The sequence below is a fragment of the Oncorhynchus clarkii genome, chromosome 29, assembly GCF_045791955.1.
Source record: "Oncorhynchus clarkii lewisi isolate Uvic-CL-2024 chromosome 29, UVic_Ocla_1.0, whole genome shotgun sequence".
In the NCBI taxonomy this organism is placed as follows: domain Eukaryota; kingdom Metazoa; phylum Chordata; class Actinopteri; order Salmoniformes; family Salmonidae; genus Oncorhynchus; species Oncorhynchus clarkii.
Genome location: NC_092175.1, coordinates 24,223,203 through 24,237,917, shown reverse-complemented (window position 1 = coordinate 24,237,917; position 14,715 = coordinate 24,223,203). Strand labels below are relative to the sequence as shown.

At 42.9% G+C, this 14,715-nt stretch overlaps 1 protein-coding gene across 1 annotated transcript; it reads right to left on the bottom strand.

The window, feature by feature from the left end:
- Positions 1-352: 352 nt before the first annotated feature.
- Positions 353-9,193, bottom strand: LOC139388530 (pyrin domain-containing protein 1-like). Its single transcript, XM_071135236.1, has 4 exons — positions 9,036-9,193; positions 1,311-1,600; positions 815-970; positions 353-590 (listed from the first exon to the last, which is right to left on the bottom strand). The coding sequence occupies exons 2-4, from the start codon at positions 1,585-1,587 to the stop codon at positions 559-561; spliced, it is 465 nt and encodes a 154-aa protein (XP_070991337.1). The 5' UTR covers positions 1,588-1,600; positions 9,036-9,193; the 3' UTR covers positions 353-558.
- Positions 9,194-14,715: the final 5,522 nt, after the last annotated feature.

Sequence of the window (14,715 nt, the reverse complement as noted above, 5' to 3'; positions counted from 1 at the left end):
TAAAAAGGGTTGAGAATTTATAAGAGGGCCTGCTCACAAACTTTAAAGAGGTATAGGTCTCTTACCTGTGAGTTGCCCTGCCTCTATAGAAACCACAGGCGGCCAGTGGCACCTTAATTTGGGGAGGACGGGCTCATACTAATGGCCGGAACTGAATCCATGTGTTTGATACCATTCCATTTACTCTATTCCAGCCATTATTATGAGCCGTCCTCCCCTCAGCAGCCTCCTGTGATGGAAACACATCTGTCACACCTCTACATCCCTTCAGTGCCACAAACACAAGAACATAAAGGTTAAGGTAAAAAAACAAACCTTGTTCAATAGAGACATGATATGACACATAAGCCAATTTCATTGGAATGTATTTTTTAATTCATGTTGTAATATTATTATATATATAAAAAAAAAATCTAATACAATTATGTAGAAAACTATGATAATTTGCATTATTTATTAAACATTTATAACTGAATGAAGTAGCCAATTATGGATATGGCAGTGTATTAGGAGGTGGTTAATCCCTCCAGGTCTGACATCAGAAATGGTCTTCTTCTTTCAGGGCCTGGGATGTTGGGATGCTGCAGGGCCTGCAAGAACAGAGAAGGTATATCAATTCATGCAGATTAATTAAGTGGAGATCATTTGTGCTCTCCTATGTGCCAGCTGCTGCGATTAAGAAGATTGAGTTAGATCTATTTATGTTTAATTGAACACTATTTGAATTCAGATCTTATATGTGTACAATTGTCAGTGGATTATTTTGTTTGAAATCATTTGTGATGATTGTGTATTTTATATTGCCCATCGTTACCTGTAGGGAAATGGATTGATCCAGCAACAGCGTTACCAGTCATTATGGGAGAAAAGACAAAGCCCCCATTCTGAGCTGAGATTGTGATGGGTTGGACAGCAGAAGATCCCCTCCCTGCACCTGCTTCCCCAGCTTGGCCTGGTCGTCCTGCTAGAGCTAGAGAGAGAGAGCGAGAGCGAGAGAGAGAGAGAGAGAGAGAGAGAGAGAGAGAGAGAGAGAGAGAGAGAGAGAGAGAGAAAGAGAGAGTGAGAGAAAGAGAGAGTGAGAGTGAGACAGAGAGAAAGTGAGAGAGAGAGAGAGAGAGAGGGAGGGAGGAAATAGACAATAACATTTAACTGCATTTCCCAATCATAATGGCTTACATTGTTCTACCAGAACAGAACATAAGTGCAGTTTGAGAATCAGATCCAATGGATAAGCCCTTCCTATCATAATGTACAGCTTTGAACCTGTTTTTAGACAGGGAATACATATATCTTCAAACCTGATGTATTACCTGTGTACTCATCATTTAACTCCATGGCAAGATTTATTTGTCTAATCTCCTTCAGAATCGCCAGTGTGATCTTCACAGCATCCTTTGCCGTGTACGTTTCCACCATTTTATCCACAGTGTCCTCCCTGTCAGCAAACTCCAACTCTGCCTTTGGGATAGAGCAGAAGCCATCCAACACATCACCCTTTATCAGGTGCCACTGAAAAGTCTTCAGATCAGATTTGCCCAGCTTCTTCAGAGTTTCCAGCAGCAGACCCGATTCTGAACGAGGCGCCATTGTAGGTCATTCACTAGACACAGAATATTAGAATAGGTGAGAAAAACGTGTAATTGTTCCTGTATTCCAGACAGTGTGGTATAAATAGTACTATTGTAACTACTCAGTGTTACACTGTACTTACTCTGTGGACCTTTGTAAAAGAGGGTTAAGGTTAAGGTTTGGGGCTGAGGTTAGGATTAGGGTTACTCTTGTAAGTACATTGTAACTTATTGCGGAAAAGGAAATGATCAATGAATACAGACGGGGATACAGCATTTACAGTTCGAGACACTTATCAAGCAGAAAGAAAATCTGATTTGCTCTACAAATAATATATCTTACTGATTATGACCAACAACTAGAGAGACGGTATATCATTTGTCTCTACAGATTACATTGTGGGTCAGGACATTGTGTAACTGCTCTATTTTGGGCTGGCTATTCGAGCTCCAGTCCACAATGTTGTTTAGAATGTAAATGGGTGATTCTGCAACTTCGGGCACTTTGGCCCTGCAAGCATTCTGAAATGAAAGCTTATTGAAACACCATTTTACCAGTATTATAATCGTCTTTGATTTGTCTAGAAATAATATCTGATAATGGCTGAAATTGTCCTATTCAGGGAATGTATATATTTTTTATCATTTTTCTCAGACAGCCATAGACAAATATAATTTACATCACGTCATTAAACATCAATTTTAGTTGAAAATGAAATGTAATACAATTCATTTCTTATATGTTTGTACATTAACTTGTATTTGAATATTATTTTAAGTGATTTTTAAGGTTTTCCTATATTAATAAATCAACACGACGCCTGAATGTATAAACTTGCCTTTGTGACAGCAGAAAACATTCATTTATCATGAAAAATATTATATTTCCACCCAACCTTTTTGTGAGATCATGATAACAACCATATGATTCCCCTATCTAAAACAAACCAATCAATGTAAATTATACATAATATACTAATTAACCTAAAAAAAAATGGGCGGGGTGGAAATGACATCTGTGTGAAAAAAACACATGAAAAAATTTGTTTTTATTGCAAATATTTTGAACAACAACCATTGTTCAACATGTAATCAATTTAAGACAAAGTAGGATTCCAAAAGTAGCCAATGGGCAGAGATCAAGGAAGTAGGCCAGTGTTTTTGAGAGATGGGCGCAGATAGCAGAGGGGTCATAGAAGAGCTCAGTGAGCAAAGTGAAACTGTATCATTTGTGGTACATCCAACACAGGTGTGGAGGGTCAACTGTTTGTGACAATCACCAAAGTGTGCTGCCTGGATTTCACTGGTGTATTTACACAGATTGTTCTCTGCAAAGTAAATATGCACTATGATCTCCTCTTTCCGCAGAAACTCTTTTAATTCTCTCATTTTGGAGTATTGGTGTCAAATGTTGTAGACGTGTTTCACCAACTTCTCTTTCAATCCTTTGGAGAAAACCTCCAGTAGAATCTGCAGTGTGACACACACCTTTTCTTTTACTGTCAAATATACAGTGAACTTCTCCATGTTTCCCTCTTTATTTTTCCTCTCTCGCCTCAAGTTTTTCCCCCACTCAAACCATCATGTCTGCTCACCAGCATCAGAGTCAGATATTTTCAGCTATTTTGTTTGGCAAAGGGAACGCTCTGTACATTCACTCTTTCTTCAGGTCCTCACAGCACAAAGACTCAATAAGGTTCTCATTGCTCCTGCAGCTGATCACTTTGTGATACTGGAGTTTGTCCACCAGGAACTGGGGGTTGGCGTGGGTTTTGCAGAGACACGTGTCCCTATCCTGGACTGTTGGATTGACAATCCCAAAAAGGACATCTTTTGCAGAATTAAAAGTATGACATTTTAATATCTGAATATTCCCTCTTAAACTTTTGATAAAGGTTCTGAATTGTCAAGAAGCTCTTCTGCTTTTTTTGTTATTGTGTCCTCTTTCCCTGTTGTTGCTCTGCTGTTGTCATCACGTTCATAGAGTCTAGTGATTTTCTCTTCTGTGGCTGTGCTAACTCTGTTCCACTGATTTATCCTGCAGTATTGAAGACGTGTTGGCCTGTTCTCATTTGCCCTCATTGCTTTTCCCTGAAAATCCAAATACTCTGTTTGCGGCTTTGACCAGGCCATACTTTCTCAGGATGTTGCCTCAGCATTTTTGACGCCATTTGTTTGTCCTTGGCACTGAGCATTTTTTGATAATTTTGCTTTAACTCTGCAATGATGGCATTTTGAAAGAGTAAAATCCTCGTCACGTTCTTCAGAGTTCCCTTCATTTGCTGTTTTGTCTTTGGGGAATCTTGTCTCTCCATTTTCTTCATCAGTTGATCATACCTTTTTGTATTTCTCAGCTTTCCGTAAAGTTTTATCAAGTTTGACATTTGTCATGCAAAGATCTCTGTATGTTTTTGAGCGACCTCTTCCAAACCTCTCATTCCTGTTGCAGATGATGAGGAAGGGGTATCAGGGCGTGCATCTGGGGCAGGTGAGTTAGGGGCAGGTATGTGGCCTCGTGTTCTGGCTGCAAGTCATCTGGTGGCTGAGGTGGTGTGTTGCCTGATAGGTAGATCTCCATTGCAACTGTTCTCTTTAAAGTCTGTTTTGGTTGCATTTCCATTGTCTTCTCTTGTTTCGTTGTTCTGGCTTTGTAAGCTCAGAGATAGATTTCACTTCTCCCTTCTCTTTTTTCTTCTAGTATCTCTCCCTGTCTTTTTGTAGATGTTCCTGGTATCGTATAGGATCATTTTTTTCATTTTCTTTCTGTCTGTGACCTCTGTGCTTATGTGACATCTTCTAAAAACAAAGAAAATACGACTTAAGTTTGCAACTTGTGCACGCACACCTTGGAGCATTAGAATATAGCATTAGAATATCATGGATTTTTGTCATTTCCACCACGTTCTGTCATTTCCAACACAGGTAACTTTGTGATAAAAATGACTGTGATGGAAATTATGTTTCTACATGTTTTGAAGAAAAATGACAGGCTGCTTAGCATGCCTAGCTAGTAACACAGCTAGCATATAGTTTACACAAAAAAACATAAAATATATACATTTATTTTCTATTCTACCACAAATTAAAGAAATTATAGCCTGTTTGGAAATGACTGACAATAAAAATATTCTCTACACAAGCAATATTTACCAAGATTTTACTTGGTCAGCTTCTGTCACGCCCTGGTCTTAGTATTTTGTGTTTTCTTTATTATTTTGGTCAGGCCAGGGTGTGATATGGGTTATTTATGTGGTGTGTTTTGTCTTGGGGTTTTTGTAGGTTATGGGATTGTGGTATAGTAGAGTTGTCTAGGTACGTCTATGGTTGCCTAGAGTGGTTCTCAATCAGAGGCAGGTGTTTATCGTTGTCTCTGATTGGGAACCATATTTAGGCAGCCATATTCTTTGAGTGTTTCGTGGGTGATTGTTCCGGTCTCTGTGTTTGTTTGCACCAGATAGGGCTGTTTAGGTTTTTCAAGTTACGTTTATTGTTTTGTATTGTATCGTCTTTATTAAACATGTATGAAGATAACCATGCTGCATTTTGGTCCTCCTCTCCTTTGACGGAAGAAAACCGTAACAGAATCCCCCACCACAACAGGACCAAGCGGCGTGGTGACAGGCAGCGGCAGCAGGAGCAGCGAAATCCTGATTTCTGGACATGGGAGGAAATCTTGGATGGTAAAGGACCCTGGGCTCAGCCAGGAGAATATCGCCGCCCCAAAGAAGAGCTGGAGGCGGCAAAGGCGGAGAGGCGCTGGTATGAGGAGGCAGCACGGCGACGCGGATGGAAGCCCGAGAGTCAGCCCCAAAAATGTATTGGGGGGGAGGCACACAGGGAGTATGGCGACGCCAGGTAGGAGACCTGCGCCAACTTCCTGTGCTTACCAGGGGGCTAGAGGGACCGGGCAGGCACCATGTTATGCTGTGGAGCGCACGGTGTCTCCAGTGCGGGTGCATAGCCCGGTGCGGTACATACCAGCTCCTCGTATCGGCTGGGCTAGAGTGGGCATCGAGCCAAGTGTCATGAAGCCGGCTCTACGCATCTGGTCTCCAGTGCGTCTCCTTGGGCCGGCTTACATGGCACCAGCCTTGCGCAAGGTGTCCCCGGTTCGCCTGCATAGCCCAGTGCGGGCTATTCCACCTCGCCGTACTGGCAGGGTGACCGGGAGCATTCAACCAGGTAAGGTTGGGCAGGCTCGGTGCTCAAGAACTCCGGTGCGCCTGCACGGTCCAGTCTATCCAGTACCACCTCCACGCACCAGCCCTCCAGTGGCAGCTCCCCGCACCAGGCTTCCTGTGCATGTCCTCGGCCAAGTACCACCAGTGCCAGCACCATGCATCAGGCCTACAGTGCGCCTCGCCTGTCTCCCGCCTGTTCAGCTCTGCCAGAGCCGCCAGTCAGCATGGAGCAGCCAGAGCCGCCAGTCAGCATGGAGCAGCCAGAGCCGCCAGTCAGCATGGAGCAGCCAGAGCCGCCAGTCAGCATGGAGCAGCCAGAGCCGCCAGTCAGCATGGAGCAGCCAGAGCCGCCAGTCAGCATGGAGCAGCCAGAGCCGCCAGTCAGCATGGAGCAGCCAGAGCCGCCAGTCAGCATGGAGCAGCCAGAGCCGCCAGTCAGCATGGAGCAGCCAGAGCCGCCAGTCAGCATGGAGCAGCCAGAGCCGCCAGTCAGCATGGAGCAGCCAGAGACGCCAGTCAGCATGGAGCAGCCAGAGACGCCATTCTGCCAGGATCCGCCAGTCAGCCAGGATCTTCCAGATCCGCCAGGATCCGCCAGTCAGCCAGGATCTGCCAGAACCACCAGCCAGCCAGGATCTGCCAGAGCCATCAACCTGCCTGAGCTTCCCCTCAGTCCCGAGCTACCCCTCAGTCCCGAGCTACCCCTCAGTCCCGAGCTACCCCTCAGTCCCGAGCTACCCCTCAGTCCCGAGCTACCTCAGTCCGGAGCTGCCCCTCAGTCCAGTGGGGCCCTTGATTAGGGTAACTAGGCCAAGGTTGGCGGTGAGGGTCGCATATCTAAGGACGCGTATTAAGCGGACTAAGACTTTGTTGGAGTGGGGTCCACGTCCCGCGCCGGAGCTGCCACCGTGGACAGAAGCCCACCCGGACCCTCCCCTATGGGTTTAGGTGTGCGGCCGGGAGTCCGCACCTTGGGGGGGGGGTTCTGTTATGCCCTGGTCTTAGTATTTTGTGTTTTCTTTATTATTTTGGTCAGGCCAGGGTGTGACATGGGTTATTTATGTGGTGTGTTTTGTCTTAGTAGAGTTGTTTAGGTAAGTATAGTAGAGTTGTCTAGGTACGTCTATGGTTGCCTAGAGTGGTTCTCAATCAGAGGCAGGTGTTTATCGTCGTCTCTGATTGGGAACCATATTTAGGCAGCCATATTCTTTGAGTGTTTCGTGGGTGATTTGTTCCTGTCTCTGTGTTTGTTTGCACCAGATAGGGCTGTTTAGGTTTTTCATGTTACGTTTATTGTTTTGTATTGTATCGTCTTTATTAAACATGTATGAAGATAACCACGCTACATTTTGGTCCTCTCCTTCGACACAAGAAAACCTTAACAGCTTCTGCACATCACATCTGGAACAACTGTCTGCTGCAGCCACATGCTTCAGTGTCACAACATGTTTCCATGGTAACTAAATAACATTCTCTTGAAAAATTGATATTAATGAGGAATTTGCCCTCAGTGGTGGAAATGACACCACTACCAAAGGACAGGTATATTTTGTGTAAAAACAATACAAAGGGCACACTCACAATGAATATTGATTTCATTTAATTGACTCTTTCTCTAGTAGTAATTATTCATGTTTTCTCATAGAAAAACATACACTCTAAAAAGTTGGGGTTCAACAAGGGTTCTTGGCACTGAAAATGCCCCCCAAACAGTTCTTCCAAGAACCCCATAATAGGTGGGGTTTATCGAGGAACCTCCTTAGTTGGTGGGGGTTCTTCCAGGAACCTAACTGCCTAACTGAAACACTTGGATTTGAATTTGAAAGGACAGCAGGTAAGGCACTTAACTGAAAAATGTAAAGATCTCCTCAATTTAAGGTAAGATTTGTCCCTTATATGAACTAAATGTATATTGTTTTATGATGATACCATCTATCTTTTCATTTTTTTTAAAAATGGACACAATTCAATGGATATCAACCAACAAAGAGGTAAGAGACTATGTGGGCTATAAGAATATGTTGAAGGCTGGCTGTATTGGGTGCAGATGACTGAACTGCTCACTTTTGTGTCTGTGTCTGCAGGTATACAGACAAGGAGATATACAAAGATATGGCAATTGGTATTGGTGTGTTTTACAGATCACATGTACCATCCTCCTCCCTTATCTCTTCAATGAATATCCCATAGGCCTCTACATTATCGACAAGGTATGTGTATGAAAGTTATGAATACTGTTGTGTGCATATTTTGTTAATCATCTGTATAATTAATATTTTTGGGATTCAGACTTCACCCTTCCTACACCTCTGATCAATAAACAGGACACCTGTTAGATCACCATGCACTGCAAAATCATTCTGGCTATGGATACAGAGAACATCAACATCAACACGCCAGAGGATATACCCATTGGACTTGAGGCTCTGCTTGGAGTTTACATAATTTTTTATATTCTGCTTTGCCACTAAAATCATAATCACTGAACTAAAATTGTGTGTTATTGTTGTTATTGTTATGTGTCACGCCTGCTCCCGCTCGAGGGCACCAGCTGCAGCATTAATTGTCCTATGTCCTTATGTTACCCGGCGCTGACGCTGTTCCTGCCCTGTTCTTTGTCCGTTCCAAATTAAATGTTGACTCCCCGTACCTGCTTCTCATCTCCAGCGTCAGTTTTCACAGTTGTGTATTATTATGATATAAGGACATAGAAGTGCCCGTAGTTGCAGAATCACCCAAATATACATGTAAGGTAGCCTGCAAACCAGGTCTGTTTATGCTTAGGTTCCACTCCTTGTACTCCGTGTCATATGCCAAACATGTGGCATTACAAGGAATGGCAAGCATTGAAATGATAGCCCAGACTGATACCCAGGCTACATGTAAGGCAGGTATCTTACAATGACAGTTGAAGATAAACTTATTTGAATAGAGGGGCATACTGTAGGTGCTTTTTATTTAAAATTACGAACTGATTACTAATTACTAATCATGGCGCATGGTTTACGCGCAGGAAAAATAATTTTGCGTGATTATAGACTATTCATAACGAATTCATATCGCACTCTAAGCAACACCGAACAAACATTTTAAGAATATCCCAAACATTCGTTGACGTCCTCTCTCAGAATGTGTAGACAACCTTTATCTGTCTGAAATGGTAACTTAGTCTTCCCATCAAAAGTTACAAACTTGTCTATATCATACAGAATACTATTTTCACTTTCGCTTTATGATGCTTATCACCTATAGAAAACAGGCACGTGCAAATATGAGCTCTGCTTACCTTCCGAAGTGGGCTTTTGGGTACCCTAAAAAGGTTTGTTTTACATATATAGAAAATTAATTGTTGTTCGGAACCCACTGTCTGCCGCAAATCGTCGTGACGTCGTCAAATCGCCACCCTGTCAGTTGGTTGCCTCTGTTAATTTGCGCTACAGACCTCGGGCGCATCCTGTTGCGCCCCCCTTTTTTTATTTTTATTTTTTTCCTTTTTTTTTTATAATGTAGAAAAGTCTGTTAACTTAGAAGTACACAAATAGACAATGATAACATATGCTAGGGGGAGCAACACATTCTCCCATAAAAAAAACAAAAGTCATCAAGAATATGAACTATTATAAAACTGTGAATATCTTTCCATAATTGTTTTACATGTAAACAATGCCAAAATAAATGCACCTGTTGCGCCTTTTTCCCCTCCGTGCACCCGATTAGACTGCGTCATCGGTCGAGTGTGTGTATATATATATATATATACCTATATATACTGAACAAAAAAAAAATATATGGGACATGCAACATTTTCAAATATTTCACTAAGTTACAGTTCATATAAGGAAATCAGTCAATTGAAATAAATAAATTAGGTCCTAAATTCAGAGTTCCACCCACTGGGGAGCCAGGCCCAGCCAATCAGAATGAGTTCTTCTCCCACAAAAAGTGCTTTATTACAGACACCATATCCCCCTTCAGACATACCGCGAGTGAAGAAGCAGGATGTGGAGGTCCTGAGCTGGCGTGGTTACACGTGGTCTGTGGTTTTGAGGCCGGTTGGATGTCCTGCTAAATTTTCTAAAACGTTGTTGGAGGCAGCTCATGGTAGAAAACTGAACATTCAATTATCTGGCAACAGCTCTGGTGGACATTGCTGCAGCCTGCATGCCAATTGCATGCTCCCTCAGAACTTGAGGTATCTGAAGCATTGTGTTGTGTGACAACACTGTAAAGAGGCATTTTATTGTCCCTAGCATAATCAATCAATCAAATGTATTTACAATGTCTTTTTACAATGTCTTTTCTGATGTCAATATGTTTAGGAGGTACTGTTTTCTGATGTCAATATGTTTAGGAGGCACTGTAACTAGCTTGCTAACCATTTGTGATGATGAGTGAGTGAGTGTGTTGTTACAGAAATCCGGTACATTCATTTGGTATTGTAACGAGACTGTACAGCCACCGAAACTCACACGTGCAGGTAGTTTGTGATGGAGATTCTTCTGTACTTTTGTATGCTTTTTATCCAGTAGGCTTGAAACTAGAGCTCACGAGCCAAAAGTAGTCCCAGAAAAGTGAGTACTACATCAGTCACATATGTGCACCACATCATTGCTCTCGCTCGGGATATACTCTTTTCACAGCACTTTGATACAGCTACGGCCAGAAGTGATTTTCGTAGCAGGGTAAGACAGCATTTTTCGCTAACCCTAACCCTTTTCCTAACCTTAACCTCAGTCTCCTAATCTGCTATGTTAATTATCCAAACCTGCTGCTTAAGTTCCCTTAACCTGCCACGAAAAAGTCACTTCCGGTCTTAGCTGTATCGAAGTGGCGCGAAAAGAGTGTTCCTCCTCTCGCTCTGCTGTGTGTGGATCTTGCTAGCTGTCAATCAAATGGCGAGGGGCTGAAGCTCATTGGCTAGAACTCAAATTGCTAGGGAGCTGGCCCACGTGGAGGAAAATGAGCTACTCATTTACACATTCAGCCCAAAGCGGGATGTTACAAAAATAATTAGTAGTCACTAAAGTTACGGAGCATGTCTTTAACTAGTATAAACAGTCCAGCATAAAGATTATTGTCCCCCAAGATGAAATCGGGGAGGGGACTGTGGATCTGTCTCTGTCTGTCCATCTGTTTGTACGTTACACGGAACCCAAACCGGCTGCGTGCGTGTGCCATCGTGCATACATTTATTTTGTCCCCCACACCAAACGCGATCACGTCGCGCAGGTTAAAATATCAAAACAAACTCTGAACCAATTACATTAATTTGGGGACAGGAGAAAAAGCATTAAACATTTGCACTTGCTAGCTAATTTGTCCTATTTAGCTAGCTTGCTGTTGCTAGCTAATTTGTCCTGGGATATAAACATTGAGTTGTTATTTTACCTGAAATGCACAAGGTCCTCTACTCCGACAATTAATCCACATAATAAAACGGTCAACCGAATAATTTCTAGTCATCTCTCCTCCTTCCAGGCCTTTTCTTCTCTGGACTTTATATTGCGATTGTCAACTTTCATAAATTAGGTGCATTACCGCCACCGACCTCGTTCGTCTTTCAGTCACCCACGTGTATAACCAATGAGGAAATGGCCTGCTTCTAAAAACCAATGAGGAGATGGGAGAGGCAGTACTTGCAACGCGATCTGCGTCAGAAATAGAACTGACTTCTATTTTAGCCCTTGGCAACGCTGACGCTCATTGGCGCGCGCGAGCAGTGTGGGTGCAATAATTGAATAATATAGATTTCAAAATTTATTTTGCAACACTCGCGCACGCGACGCAAGTGGTGTAGTCAGCCTGTTAGTCACACGCGGTATCTCAGACAGCACTGGGGGGCGCTGCATCATTTGTGGGCGACGACATGTTTACCGTTGCCTTGTTTCCCATTACATAATCAAGTTGTCATTTATTTGGGTGAACATACCCTTGCAAAAAAAATGTCAAATTTGCAGTTTCACATGTGAATATCACATTTTCAAATGTGAAACAGCTGTTTTCACATGTTGAACTTGAATTTCACACGTGAAACAATCTTTTCACATTTATTACATTTAGAGTTTGCATGTTAACACTACCTTTTCACATGCTATGAAACCACACACTTTTGCAGAGACATTGATATCACCGGCAACAATTGATATGTTGAAACAATGTGTGGGGAGGCAGAGGCACAGAAACTCACATTGATACTTTGTCCGATAACTGTGAAACTAAGAATTGATGCTATAGTTAGCAATCAAGAGGAAACTGACTGAACGACTTAAAAACTCCCCACCTTATGCTCTCCAAATGGATGTTAGCTGTGAGGGCCGAGATGCATTGACTTTTTTTCGCTACATGTTGGGGGATGTTATTCACAAGGACATGTTGTTCTCTCTCACAATTCCCAAGCATGAAACGGAAAAGGAGATGTTCAGCTTTATTGACGATAAACAGATTCCAAGGGATCGAATGGTGGACCTTTGCACAGATGGGGCTCCATCTATCACAGCACTGCGGGCAGGCCTCTGCACTCTAGTTATGAATGTGTCTCCCTCTGCCATATGGAGGCATTGCATGTTACATCCACTGAGCTAGAATGGATACACCGAGAGCATCTGGTGGCAAAAGAGCTGAGCCAGAATTCTGAGATATGCAGCAGGTAACTTTGATTGTAAACTACTTTGCGCACTCCTGTTTGCAAAACTATGTAGAGATATGGGATCAGAGCATGACAATGTTCTATTACATACCAAGGCTTGGTGGTTATCGAGGGGGAGTGTTGGAAAGATTTTTCAAATTGAGAGAGGAACTGTTGTCATTCACAATGGATTTAAAAAACAGACTTTGTTGACTTTCTGTGTAATGAAAAGAAAATGTGTCTCCTTAAGTAACAGACATACAGTATTTGGGATACAGAACGAACTGAACGCAAGCATGCAGGGGAAATATAAAAACACTCTACAGATGAGTGACTGAATCAGTTAAATCCGTTTGATTGTGATCCTGGCTGTCTCGGTTGACATGCTGGTAACTGAAATCGAACATCTGATTGAGCTGTCACACGACCGAAGCATTCATGAGTCACTATGCAGGAGTTTTGGTTTCTGACTCGAAGGGAATACTGGGCTGCCTCCCTCCAAGCATTAAAACTCATTGTACGCTGATTCAGTTTTCACGTCTGCATTAAAAACAAACATCGATCCAGGTTGGGTGTAACCGGAGAAATGAGGGGAGCACTATCAACCACACCCGCTGACTTTGAGAAGCTCTGACGTGACATGCATCCAGCACACATCTCATTAGTGTTGGTGAGAAAAGACAAATTATGTCAGACCAATTTGCAATTGACTGTCATAGCCCCACATTAAAAGTATGTGATAGTGAGTTGAGAATACAATCAAAAATACTGTTAGAATGTTTTGCAGTTGACTGCCATAGCCCCAATAAAAAAAGTTACAATTGGCTGTTTATTACATAATTTTTTTTCACATGGTTGGGGTCACGAGAATTTTCAGATATCAAAATGGGGTCGTGAGCCAAAAAGGTTTGGGAACCCTCGCCTTAGCTGGTACATCACCAATCCTTTTAGAGCAAGCCAAATAATGTCATGCTTAGGTCACATGAACAGAAATCCCATGCAGCCTTGTTTACAAGTTCGAACACTGGAATGTGAGATGTAATCTACACTTTGATTAGTATAATATTAATCCTAATTATTTTGTTTGATGATTTTTCAATTTGAGCGTGATTATTTCTATATTGCCTGTACCTTCCCATTCAGAACTTCTAATGCAAGTTGTGGTGGGTGTGAACATTTTTAACTTGAATAATTCTTACATACTGTTTTACTCACTTCTTATGTATATATTGTTTTATAATCAAGGCTCACACCTTTTCTATCCACATACTGTCCATATACTGTCCACATACTGTCCACATACTGTCCATATACTGTCCACATACTGCCCATATACTGTCCACCTCCCTCTGCAACTGGATCCGGGACTTCCTGACGGGCCTCCCCCAGGTGGTGAAGGTTGGCAACAACACATCCACCACTCTGACCCTCAACGCTTAGTCCCCTCCTGTACTTCCTGTTCACCCATGCCTGTGTGGCCGCACACGACTACAGCACCATCATTAAGTTTGCTGACATCACAACAATGGTTGGCCTGATCACCGACGACAATGAGGCAGCCAATAGGGAGGAGGTCAGTGAGGTGGTGTGGTGCCAGGACAAAAACCTCTACCTGAATATCAGCAAGACAAAGGAGCGGATCGTGGACTACAGGAAATGGAGGGCCGAGCACACCCCCATCCACATCGACAGGACTGTAGTGGAGCAGGTCGAGAGCTTCATGTTCCTCATCACTAAGGAATTATCATGGTCCACACACCAACACAGTCGTGAAGCAGGCCCAACAAAGTCTCTTCGCACCTCAGGAGGCTGAAAAGATTCGGAATGGGCCCTCAGATCCTAAAAAAGTTCTACAGCTGCACCATTGACAGCATCTTGACTGGCTGCATCACCACTTGGTATGGCAACTGCTTGGCATTCGACTGCAAAGCGCTACATAGGGTAGTGCGTATACGACCCAATACATCACTGGGGCCGTGCTCTCTACCATACCAGGCGGTGTCAGAGGAAGTCATAGATTGTTCTCTCTGCTGTCGCAAGGCAAGCGGTACAGATAGGACCCTGAACAGCTTCTATCCCCAAGCCATAAGACTGCTAAATAGTTAGTTAAATAGTTAACCAATAGCTACCCGGACTGTCTGCATTGAACTTATTTGACTCATCACATTCGCTGCTGCTACTGTTTAATATGTATCCTGTTGCCTAGTCACTGTATACCTACTGTATATGTACATATCTACCTCAATTACCTCGTACCCCTACATATCGACTCAGTACTGGTACCCCATATAGAGTATATCACAAAAGTGAGTACACCCCTCACATTTTTGTAAATATTTGA

Coding starts and splice junctions, on each gene's coding strand:
- LOC139388530 (XM_071135236.1), bottom strand. CDS start 1,587: ATGGCGCCTCGTTCAGAATCGGGTCTGCTGCTGGAAACTCTGAAGAAG. Junction 971..1,310: donor GTTAAATGATGAGTACACAG/GTAATACATCAG, acceptor CTCTCTCTCTAG/CTCTAGCAGGACGACCAGGC. Junction 591..814: donor ATCAATCCATTTCCCTACAG/GTAACGATGGGC, acceptor CTGTTCTTGCAG/GCCCTGCAGCATCCCAACAT.